Source organism: Phaethon aethereus, assembly GCF_964289735.1.
Source record: "Phaethon aethereus genome assembly, chromosome: 14".
Taxonomy (NCBI): domain Eukaryota; kingdom Metazoa; phylum Chordata; class Aves; order Phaethontiformes; family Phaethontidae; genus Phaethon; species Phaethon aethereus.
In genome coordinates, this window is record NC_138590.1 from 7,622,155 (window position 1) to 7,634,256 (window position 12,102).

Consider the following 12,102-nt stretch of genomic DNA (forward strand, 5'->3'; position numbering starts at 1 on the left):
TATATATTGCATTGAATTTAATCACCTCTGTTGCTTATCTACTATAGAGAGATTAAAAGAGAGAGTGCTTTGGGGACCATAACAGAAGAATTGATTTTTCAGACACAGTATGTTTCCCCTCCCCCCCTTTTTTTTTTCTTCCTTAACAAATTGTATTATGAAAGCTGCAAACAATTTTCTGTTTTAATACTATCCAAAAGCCTTCATGTACTCAGAACTTTTTCAAAGTTACTATGTGAGCTAAAGTTCTTGGTTTCTGGCCAAAGGTTAATTTTATTTCAAAGCTTAAAATGAAATCCACTTTTTGAAATCCGTAAGACTAAAATTATTCCTATTCCCTTTTAAAATCAAATCTATATAGGGTTTGTTTTCACACATATAATCCCTAGATGACTGAATAGTAAATTCTGGAACTCATCATAGAAATAATCCTTATTAAGAAATATACCCAGAATAAAAGTGATTGGATATCAATAGGCAGTGGTGGCATGTTATGAGAGCAAAGAAATACTGTCCCCACCTGGGAGAAATAGTGTTATCTTAGTTATAACCTTTGTACATCAAGGAGGAAGAGTTGTGAGATCTGTATCACAATAACCAGTGACAGAGAACAATATTTTCATGTTGCTCACCATTGCCTCTTAAACATGGTGTTCAGAGTCTCATTAGTTATGCTGGACTTGGAATTTAAGAATTTGGCCCTAAAGATTTGTGGCAGCTTTAATCTCATGTGCTGTATTAGAGTTTTATTAAGATTTTAAGTCATTTTAAGTGCATGCTTTAAGTCTTTAAAGCAGCTTAGTGAGATTTTTTAGCATTTTCTTTAGAAACCAGGGAAATAAAATGAAAAAAAAGCCATTATTAATGTAATATTGATTGTCCTTGCCCCAAAGAGATTACATATATCCAATATGTTTATTCAATACAATGCAGCCTTTGATACTAGTTAATTATTTTAGTCCAATAAAAAAGCAGCAATACTGTATTCTAACGTCCTCCAAGTATTTTACTGATCGTAACTTTTCTCTCTTTCAAATCCTTACCTTCCAAAAAAATAGTGATTCCTTTACTACATTACAAACAAAATTGTAATACTCAAACATATTTGGTTTCACAGCTTCACAGCCTTTAGGAGCAAAATGCATAATTTCAATAATGTATACAGAAGCCAAAAGGTGACTTTTTACTCTTCAAGTTCAGCTACTAAGACAGTTCTGGGCAGTGTAGATATTATTACATGGATCACACGCCTCATCTTCTTTTCCAAGCCATCTTACAGCATGACCACTCCTCCAACCAAAGTTACTTATTGCAGCAAGGGAGTTACTCTCTCTGCTTCTCTCTCCATTTACTGCAGAAAAGCAGAGTACATCTTATGCCACCTTTTCATAGGATGTACATGAAATGGCCAAGAGATTACTGATCTCTTTGTCTGACCATTATGAGTGTAATTCATTCTGGTTTGGTGACACACTTTCTCTCGCTTTTTCAAACATATACATAGATCAGCAGGTCCCAGAAGTCCGTTATTACTTAATAATATATTGAATAATACATTTGTTATTTTAGCAAGGCTTTCTAGCATTATCTCATTAATATTAGTTGTTCTTAATTGTTCTCTTTCTCATTCTTTCTCCTTCTATCTCTTTTTCTCTCTCTTGGAAAATAATCTAAGTGAATAAAATGAAAGTGGAATTCGGTAGATAATCCTCAATCTGTCTCAGCAGGCAGATTTCTGTTCAGGTCTGAAGATATCTTACTACAGATTAACAAAAGCTTTATATGACCAGAACATGCTATTTGTGTTACACAATATAACATCAAATCACTACTGAAGGAAAACTTTCATGTTCTCATATAACCCACTGCTTTCCAGGGAGTTCTGTCAGAAGGTTGTTTTGGGTATGCATGAGATCCTCTTTAGATGCATTTCTCATCAATGTGTAGAACCATAGGTATTTTTCTGTAGAACATGGAGAATTCAAAAAAAGCTTAAGATGATAAATAGCTCAGAAAAAAGCTACCCTTTCATCTCAAGGGTTCACACCAAAGCCCAAGATGACATTCAGTAAAAAATACAATTTCATACATGATTACTTGCATCATTTGGAAAGAGCTAATGCAAGCATAAAAAGTAGATATCTTCTTCTCATTCCATTCCTTCCAAATGCTCATTATTATCTTTCATTTCTTTTAAATCTGTTTTTATTTCTGTATATTGATGTTTTATTTCTGGTAATAATCTGTAGATGTTGGCTTAGGCTTTGTAAAAATGCTATTTCTTTAATCTTTTGCTGGCTGTCTGCGAACAGATGAAAATTTTATCTTGTAAGAGTAATATTTAGTTTCATATACAATGGCCAGATTTCACAGCTAGGCCTACGCATTGTGTTGTACTTTACTGAATATGTGTGAAAATGTCCTTCCACTAAATCTGAAAAAATAGAACTGATGCTGTAGATAAGAAAATCTGATTTACACTTTAGTGATTTTCTTCCTTAATGATACTAATTTGTTGCATTGAGATTCTTGTATAAATTACTGAAGTTCTATTACCTGCTGTCCTTGCAGTAATCATACTCTGTGTCACATCACCTATATATTATGCCATATATTTTGCATCTGTCAGATGCCAATAGCAGAAGCTAAGAGCAAAAGATCAGGGCAAGAATGTAACAATGCTTCCCTGGTAAAATACTCTCCGCTTCCAGAAACGTGCAGCTAGAGATTTCCCATAATGAAATGTTACCACTGAGTTTAATGGACTTTGAAGTATTTTTCTTCTTTTTGAATCTGTATAAATCTTTGGGCTCTGCATTACTTCACTGATTAGAAAGAAAACCATTTTCATAGGTTTTCAGGCAGCCAATGGTAATTTCATTGGGTGCTTTATGCACTTTATATAAGAGAAAACAAGTAATGCTTCTGTAGTCAACTTTTTCCATGTTGCTTAGGACATCACATGAAAAAGCATTATGCAGCTGAGGTAGTCATTTACAAATAAGGTGTTTGCTACACTTCTCTTCTGCTTATGCATTCACTGGTGGTTTTCAGCAGCATGAAAGCCTCCTTTTTTGACAGTAGTCGTGTTAAAAATATTACCCAGTTATATAAATAAGAGGATATCACCCTGTGTCAGACTGAATACCCAATATTCAGTCTGACAAGACTCGCATATTAATTTCCTGTCACAACTATACATATACCCCAGAATCACACAAGATGTAATCCTCACTGTTCTTTCAATAGCTTTCTTCAACCTATCACCTTCGCCCCTCTTTTACCTCAGTTAGTCTGAGCCAGTTAGCAGGTGTTGGGACTTGTGAATATATGTACCCACTATCTCCGTCTTCCCACTCTTTTTTCATATGGATGAAAAAAAGAGATAGCTTTTTGTAAATTTCTCACATTGAAGGAGTTGGTTACACATTCTGATATAAATAAATTTCTAACCACTTCATATAACAAGTTTAAAAGCAAGTAATATTATTTTCTTGTTTCCAAAGATAAAATTTAATGCTGTTTTCTCCACCTTCTGGCTTAATGCTAAGCTGAATTTCTTCTTAATGGGAAGACGCAAACAAGCAGGTTACTTCTGGATATGACAGATAGAAAGCTGGACCAAATTCAAACAACAGCAAAGCTCCTATTTACTGCACCGGAGCTCTTCTGACACAGGAGCTCACCTAAATAAAATGCCTGTAATGACAATGTGCCTCTATAGGTGTGCACATGAGGTGAATTCAGACTCTCATGGTATGCTTTTTATTAGCACCATGACAATTTGGGACATAACCCAGTATCAGAAGGAAGCATGCAATGAATATTAAGTTTTAAGTCATCAGAAGTCACTCATCATATTAAGTCTAAAGCTAAAAAAATCGGTGCATTGAGAATGGACAGTTTATGCTGTTCCTTTCTCATCTGTCCTTCAGTTAAAATAGCTCTTCACCCTGCTTTTTGTGCTTTGGATATATTCACTAGAGGCAATGGTAGTCTCTAATTTCATTAGTGCTCAACAAGTTTGTTTTTAGTCTCATTCTATGAAATAAGCTCTTCCTTACCTAATAATAATTATTATAGTTACCCGTCTATGGTGATGGACTTTTTTTTCCTACTATTTATGGTCCTTTCCTGGTACTTTCTACTGTCTTTTTATTCATCATATAATGAATGTATGTTGTTCTAACTAAACAGCCTCCACCTTTGAGCCCAGAAGCATACCTGTAATTCCAGTGAAGTCACCTGGACATCTATTTCTATCATCAGTTGTCATATCTGTTCTAAAAAAGAGATAAACAAACATGTCTGTCTCTTTTTACTGCCACAAGGTCTACCTAGTTCTTGTTCAGAACTTCCATTCACAGAAAACAAGCTCTGTTCTTGAATGGAGAAATTCCTTTACGTCCAGATGGACAGGACAAGACCTGTATGCCACTTAAGATCAATTTACATTACAGTCTGTGGGCTGAAGTGGAGTGTAAAGTTTAAGCTGAGCTTCTATAAAGAATAAAGAAGGAATGAAGAAAAGAGTGTTCAGAGATATTGTAAATCAGTTAGCTGGAATGTAGGTTGAGAGCTGTCTGCAAAAAGTAAAAACATTATGCAGTGTAAGAAACACTTCCTGAAGATTCTTACTGAATTATAATTTAACTTTGGGTTATTTCCCAGTTCTTACTTACGAACACAGAACTACCTTTATACAGAATTTATACTGTATAGGTCCCAGCTTTTGTCTCAGCAAGAGACTGACTTCAGTGGGTCAGGGATTACTGAGAGGATAAAATTAGGCCTATCATGTGAGGAGATTCCTAAAACTGCTGTGATTATCAGCATTAGGTATAGGATAGGGTGTCGATTTCTTAGTAGACATGGTGGGGAAAATGGACAATCAAAGCTTACCATCTGCGTTAAAGGGAATTTATATTGCAATAAGTGTCCATTACAAAAGTACAACACTAGGTAGGCTATGAAGCATGAAAATTAAAATACCCCTTCAGTTCTAACATCCCAATGTCAATAATTTTCTTCATGTGTATATTTTCTAAGCCCAGATTCATATTAAGCAAGCCCCCAGCTAGCATTGTATACTTCTCTGCCATTCTCAGGTAATCTACCTCTTTTTCTGTAGAAGACTGTGAGTGGGGTGCAGGTAAAATAGTTTGTAAAGCAGCAGATCAGACTGTACAAATGAAGCAGAGAACCACAGTACACTCCAGTTATTCTGCTGAATGTTTAAAAAAAATATATCAGATGATCACCCTAATAGAATCTTTGTATCTAGGAATATATAGAACTTTTATAGCTAGAGTGGCTGAACATAACAAGGGAAAGGCTACAGGGCTAGCTACAGCTAGCTACAGAGTAGCTTCAAATGAGCTAGTGCATCTCCACGTCGCAGGACAGTGCCAGTCAGAGGTATTGACCTTAAAACTGCATCTGCTTTAGAGCTTACTTGAATGTATCTCTACAAGGTACTGTACAGATCAGTACAGATATATCTAAGCAGGCATAAGATGTAGAATATGAAAAAAAATCAACTTTCCTATAAACATGTGTATCTGTTATTGCTCACCTGTGTCCAATGCTTTATCTAATCCTTTTATAATTCATGCTTTCAATTCACAATTCAGTTCTTTGTTGGAGAAATTGGTGGTTATTACTGAAGGATATAAGAATTTAATTGTACTGGGACTGAGACTTGGAATGAGTTTACTTTGACCAGATATTTGCTTCTCTTCCCTTCATCAGTTCAATCCTATCAGACTCTTCTTCCCTTTAAAATTTTTGTGCAACTGTTACAGAATTTGTTGACATATGCCAACAGAGCAAATGTAACATAGAGAAGAAAACAATGTGACCACAATCTAAATCAACAAGATATATTTTCCATCACTAATCAAGAAAGTTTAAACTTACAACCCAAAAGCATGATTTGGATGGCCATGAAGAAGACATATAATATGAATCATATTGGAATTACTACGTTAAAAGAGTAGATGCATTTCCTAATTTATTTTTACTGTAGTTAGTTTCTATATTTTTTTACTAACACGTTTCACTTCTCAGAATTTCAAGGATTCAAACTTTCTGAAAGGCTTTCTAACATCTCTTTGCATATTCATTAAAGTATTTTGGAATACATGAATTTTGGCATGCAGGTTATGGTTAGGTGGTATATTCACTAAAAAAGAAGTTAGTTAAATTAAAGAAGAAGTTAGTTAGTTAAGTTTTAATCCACACCTCCAAATCATTATATACTTGCAAGAAGGGAAACAGCATCTGTAATCTTTTTTGACCCATCAAGTTATTAATATGAGGTAGTGAGAATTTTACTTAATTGTTCAAATCTCCTTTAGATCAGTGTTTTTGGTATCTTTTTTATTACAATAATAGTTGTTCCAAGTTTCTATCCCAGCATTACAGCTGATAACAGTCAGGAATGCAGCATGGCTGTGAAAAACTTAAAGGCAGTCTCACCCTCCTTGCTACCCCTGAAATGTCCAAGTAGAGTGCAGGTCCTGTGTCCATACAGCCTCAGCTCTGCTGAAACAAACACTGTAGTATATAGGCCAGTCAGGAGTAAATATTCAACTTCATAGTTTCATAGACAAATCATCATTTAACAGCACCTAGATTCACATCTTCTGTCATGATACTTCTTTAAAAGGGACCATTCCTTGTTAATTGAGAAATTGTCTCTTGCTGAGATTCCAGTAATGTTCCAAGTGACTTCAGTGGGATGTCTGATTTATGTGTGTGAAAGCATTGGAAGTTAGTATATGAATAACTACTGCTGCAGGATTAATACCAAACCAATGTTAGCAACCTTTACAGTAACTCTGAATGACTGTTCAGCTCAGGAATATTCATGCCCCTTTTAATCGTTGTTATCATATCACATCACACAGTGCAAGAACCCTGCTTGCTAGTGCGTTACAAGGACAAAACAATTTTATTTACTCCCATGTTCAGTAACTTACTAGTAAAAATCCATATGTTCACATATGCACCAAAATATTTGGTGCTAAAATTATTACTTTGTTTATGCTTTTTTCTGATCAGACTTGACAGGTTTCCGTTTTAGGTATCTAGCTGCAGCACAGAAACATTGCCACAACACTACTTGAGCACTGACAAGTGAAAAAATAAAAGTAGCTAGTGTCCAACATTTCACATCTGTACATTGCTGTGTTCATGTGATTTTTGCTGACAATTTGTTAAACTTAAGGACTATGCAAAAATAACTAATAAAACTTATATGTGAATAGTGTGCAGAGTACAGCTTTCAATCTATTTGAAACTTCGTTGGTGAGCGAGCTTTATTACATGTAACATGTTAATTACCTATTATGTGTTCAATAAGTGTAATCAAATAATTAGTTCCAATTAAACATCTTATTGAGGCATGCAAGTATTAAACTGTTTTATTTACGTTTTTGAAGTGTTTATAAATCCCAAGATTTTGATGCACCATTTTCAGAAATTTGGAGTTTCTTTTGACTAATTTTCACTGAAACACAGCTTCAGCTGATATGGGATGGACTATAGGATGCTGTTACACTAGTCTGAGTGATAAGATGGTGGGGGAATTTTATGCCAGAACGTTGCACTACAGTTATGAATGTCAAGCAACAAATTGGAAGAAGGCACTTCCTAAAACTTTAGTGTGCACAGTTGTAAGGATGTACTCTGTGCACGTAATAAACTAATGCATAAAATTATTGTGAAGGTAAAATAATGCAGTGCTGTAGTATGACGTTTGTTCTGAATTCAGTCAAATCATGGTTTGCTGAAGTCAATGCCACAATTCTAGCCACTTCCATTAATGCCTGAGCCCTAACTTACCTCTTCTTTCTCTAATCATCTAAATATCAACAATTGTGCAACAATCAATTTCTCTATATAGTATTTTTTTTTGTATTAATATGGGGAAAACTCCTGCACAATATTGGCAATCAGTTTTTATGTGTTCAATTACTTTGATCAGATTCTGCAAATACTTAAGCTTTTTTGTGTATTCTGATTGATGTCAACACATTTCTTCACATGCATAACACGGAGCGCATATGTTAGTGTTCAGTTGCATTGGCCTTTAAGAATTTCAGTGCCCAATACAAGCGACACATAATATAATGACATTCGCTTCTTTCTGAAGTGTTTGATAAGTTTTTAACAAAGAAAAACTTTCATCCTGGCTATAAATAAATGGTAGCTAAGTTCAGCTTTTGTAATTCTATCTTGGTCCATGGGTTTCCAAAACTAATAGTAAGGTTTCTTCCACAACAGGAGGAGGAAAGTGTCCCTATTATTAGAATTAAAATCCTATTTGCATGTTGACTTATTTAAAATATTTTTGTAATGCACTAAGGATAATTTTCTACTTACTTGTAGTTCTATAATATTGTTTCTCTGCCTATTACTTATTCTTTAAAATTATGAGGTCAGAAAGCTGTCAGAGGAAACCATCTTGGATATCAGATGGCTATGAAGAGAAAACAGAACCTTTTGCTGAGATAAAAATTTAATTTGCATTATGAAGAGTTTCTTTTAAAGCTTATGAAATAATTTTGGCAAAATTCCTCTCAGGCTATGCCATTCTGGAAGATGAGTGAAAAGAAGGAAGTGTGTTAAAATAAATATACGGGATTATTTTAGTGCTACTTTTATGTCAAAATAATCTGAGAGCCTGTGTTCATGAAATCCTGTAAAAGCTCATTTTCCATTGCTGTATTTGCATAGTAAACATAAATGATTCTGGAAGAATCAGAGATACCTTACACCTGCCTTACTCCCAATAATAGGGAAGTATAATAATACCTCATGGTACACTGACCAAGTTTTATTTCACTTTCTACTCCATTTTCAACTGTGTTAAGTTTCTTTTCACAGGATTCTCTACAAAGTCCTTTTTGTGTCAAGAAAGTTACTCTAAAACCCAGAAACTTTTAATTTCCCTGGCCAATAATTTTGGCCTTTTATTTTGCTTAGAACTAAAATCCTACCACTGCAGCTACAAAGTCTGATTGTTCTTAAACAAACAAAAGAGCAAACAGAAAGAACCCACTTTTTAGTACAGTAGTACCCAGGTAAAACGAGGGGAGAAGAAAGAAGGTAAGTTTGAATGAGGAGCCTGTATGAATACAGCATTAATAGTAGAAAGGAGAGTAGGTGCTAACTTCTAACGTATCAATGACAACACGGCTTGCGCAGCTGTGAGGAAAAGCCTATTACCACTTGAAAGGCCAGGTGCTTTGTAATGCGGTGCTACTTTCTCATCTAACCTGTTAAATGCACAGTCCACGTATTTTTCCAGGAACGTCTGGTTCAGCGAGATGCTTGGCACTGCAGCAATACTCACCCCCCCCCCGCCACTTTCTACTCGTACACATATAAGCTCCTTCCTCTGCTGTTAAGATGTTTATCTCTTTACATTTGTCCGTACGATGCAGGTATGCAGCATGCACAGGTTGTCGCCAAACAGTGCATGTGTCGGTGCAGGGGGGTAAATGCTCCTGTAAACATTCATCTCCTACGAGCGGTGAACGCTGTTAGATCCCACCGCTTGTTCCACCGGCATTACAAGCACTTCTGTAACGGCGAAACGCGGGCAGCACCCTGCCGCCTGCCTCGGGAGGGCTGCGCGCACAGCCGCGGCTCTGCCCGCGGTCCGAAGCCCTCGCACTGGCTCCTCACCCACGGGCGGAACGTGCGGCGCTTCGGAGCCCGTAGCCCGGGCACAGCCATGATGTGGCCGCTTAGGTGAAAACAAGCATGAATGCACCGACATTCTGCCCGCAAAACACAGCTGTATGGTAACTCCATGCACTGTGGCAAACAATAATTCAGAGATAAAAGGCTTCCTTAATATGGCATCAAATTCTGTGAAACACCCGGCATGTACCACCATCATGCACACCCGCCGCTTACACTCCCTGTCCATTTCAGAGCGACACAATTATAAGGGAAATAAAACATTCTAAGTCAGCTGCTAGGACATATATGAATGTAATGCCACTATCCAAACCCCCGGCATTCTCACCACAGCTCTGCAAATTTGCAAACAGATTCTTCGCCCCCCCCCCCCCGCGTCCCCCCCCCCCAACAGAATCAGAAAGCACAGCTTACCACTGGATGAGAGAGAGGAACAGAAGTGCCCACACCATCATTTTGAGAGAAAATGCAGGATTCAAAAATGCAGTGTTCCCCAGGCTTGTTGGATTTGGAAGAATCATCTCTTTTTCTCCCCCCACCCCGCCAAGTTTTTTCCCCTTTCCTCTTGGTTGCAGATGGATCCTTCCCCTTCTTTAATTTTTTTTTGGTAGTGGTTCTCCCCCCCCTCCCTACCAGGTCCCGTCAGTGGGATGATACATTGCGCCCAGCTGCGGGAATTAATATGCAGGGGGACAGAAATTAGATCTGCACAAGCCCTTTGCAGATATAATCAGAAAACGTCAGCTCAGGCAGCAGGCAGCAGCTTCCAAATCTAGGGGAACAATATAATTGTGAGAAAAGAAAAAAAATCCGGAACCACAGACACTCGCAGAATAAAAACAATCAAAGAAAGAAGAAACACATACACATGCACACATTTAGAGCAACTCACACATGCAACAAAATCCGATAAAGCAATAGAAAGAGAAAATGAGAGAAAAAAAAGAAAGAATAAAGCAATGCAGCTTCTGCCTGAATGCAGATTAACTCTGAGGTCAAAGTGGAAATGATGCACTCTGCTGCAGCACAGATTAACACATGCGTGGTGTCAGCCGGGGTGCTTTTTAACCTTTGATTACACATATGCAGGCAGCCTGGGTTTTCATTTTGGAGGCGAGAAGGATTTGGCAGGCATAAAAAGGGAGGTTGGAAAGAAAAGCTTGCCCTATGCTGCTGAGCATCCTCATTTTTCTAAACAGCCTGGAAATCGTGATTGCAAAGGGGAAAAAAATGAAAGGATGGATGGGGGAGTGGAAAAGGGAGGGATGGTTGTTGCTAAGTAACTCAGGAAATGGGGAAAGCAGCATTGGTGGAGTCAGTATGAATGAGGTGATTTAGTGTGTGATAGGATTAGGGGGAATATGCAACGTTTTTATTTCCCCTCCCCCTAATAAAATCAGGCTACACAGACACAGGAAATGCTTCCTGGCCAGAGGGGAAACACTAGATGGCTATAAAAGCTGGCTACCTTGCCAAATTTTGGAGCCAGAATCCCAAGTTCCATTGTCCAAAGACGTAATTTAGCAGCTACTAGTGAAGTAAAAAAAGTCAGGGAATCTCATGATCTCCCAAAGTAAGAGCACCTCAGTCTAAAAGAGGTACTTGGACCATGATCTACAATAACAAATTTTTTATTTCCCCAATTTTTTCTGCCTAAAACCAAAGCAAGTGGAGACTGCATCAAGCCTCCTTAGTGCTGTTTATAAACTGGGAGATTGATGTGCAACCATGATCATCAGGAACCGGGAGATGTGACCTGACACAGGTTTCAGTTCAAAGCCTATCTTTCTAAAAGTCAAAGGAGAAATAAAGGAATAATTTTTCTAAAGAACACTTGAATGGAGAGAAAGTGAAATGCTCCTAATAGAATAAAAGCATCAAAATTTCCCTCTGGACTGAGTCTTGTCTGAACAAAGTTTGACACTTGGATCCTGCTCAAACCTGCCAATAGCCTGGCCAATCTGGTAATTCCCAATGTCCAAAGGTAAAATGAAATTTATCCATCAAAAATAGATCGTTACAGTAGTTGTTGTCCCAGATTCTAAAAAAACCCATAGATCCAGCCTTCAGCCATCAAGCTAATTTTTTTCATTTCCAAACATGATATATTTAACTATAACAATAAGCAATAGTTCAACGTTATTAGTTGAATGAAATATATCTTGGCCCCTGGATAGTTCTGTGATAATTCGATCCTGTACTTTTTTCAGTGTTTCCAGACAAAGTAACAAGTTATGGACCTGATTCTTAACTTTTCCAGTCAATGGTCCTATTCTTAATTAAGTCACTTCACCAACTTGTTCACTCCATTACTCACGAACAGGACACTTTTGTGACTTTATTGCTGTAATTTCTCTTATCAGTTATCAAAACATTCTTTTGAAGGTT

At 37.0% G+C, this 12,102-nt stretch overlaps 1 protein-coding gene across 1 annotated transcript in view; it reads right to left on the reverse strand.

Moving 5' to 3' along the window:
- The window catches only part of GABRG2 (gamma-aminobutyric acid type A receptor subunit gamma2), a gene marked incomplete at its 3' end in the record, with an annotated part of 72,435 nt that extends 61,440 nt beyond the window's left edge, over positions 1-10,995 (reverse strand). The window contains exon 1 of the mRNA XM_082006297.1: positions 10,129-10,995. Coding sequence (XP_081862423.1) covers positions 10,129-10,235 — 107 coding nt within the window. The 5' untranslated portion in view covers positions 10,236-10,995. The remainder of the gene's footprint in view (positions 1-10,128) is intronic.
- Positions 10,996-12,102: the final 1,107 nt, after the last annotated feature.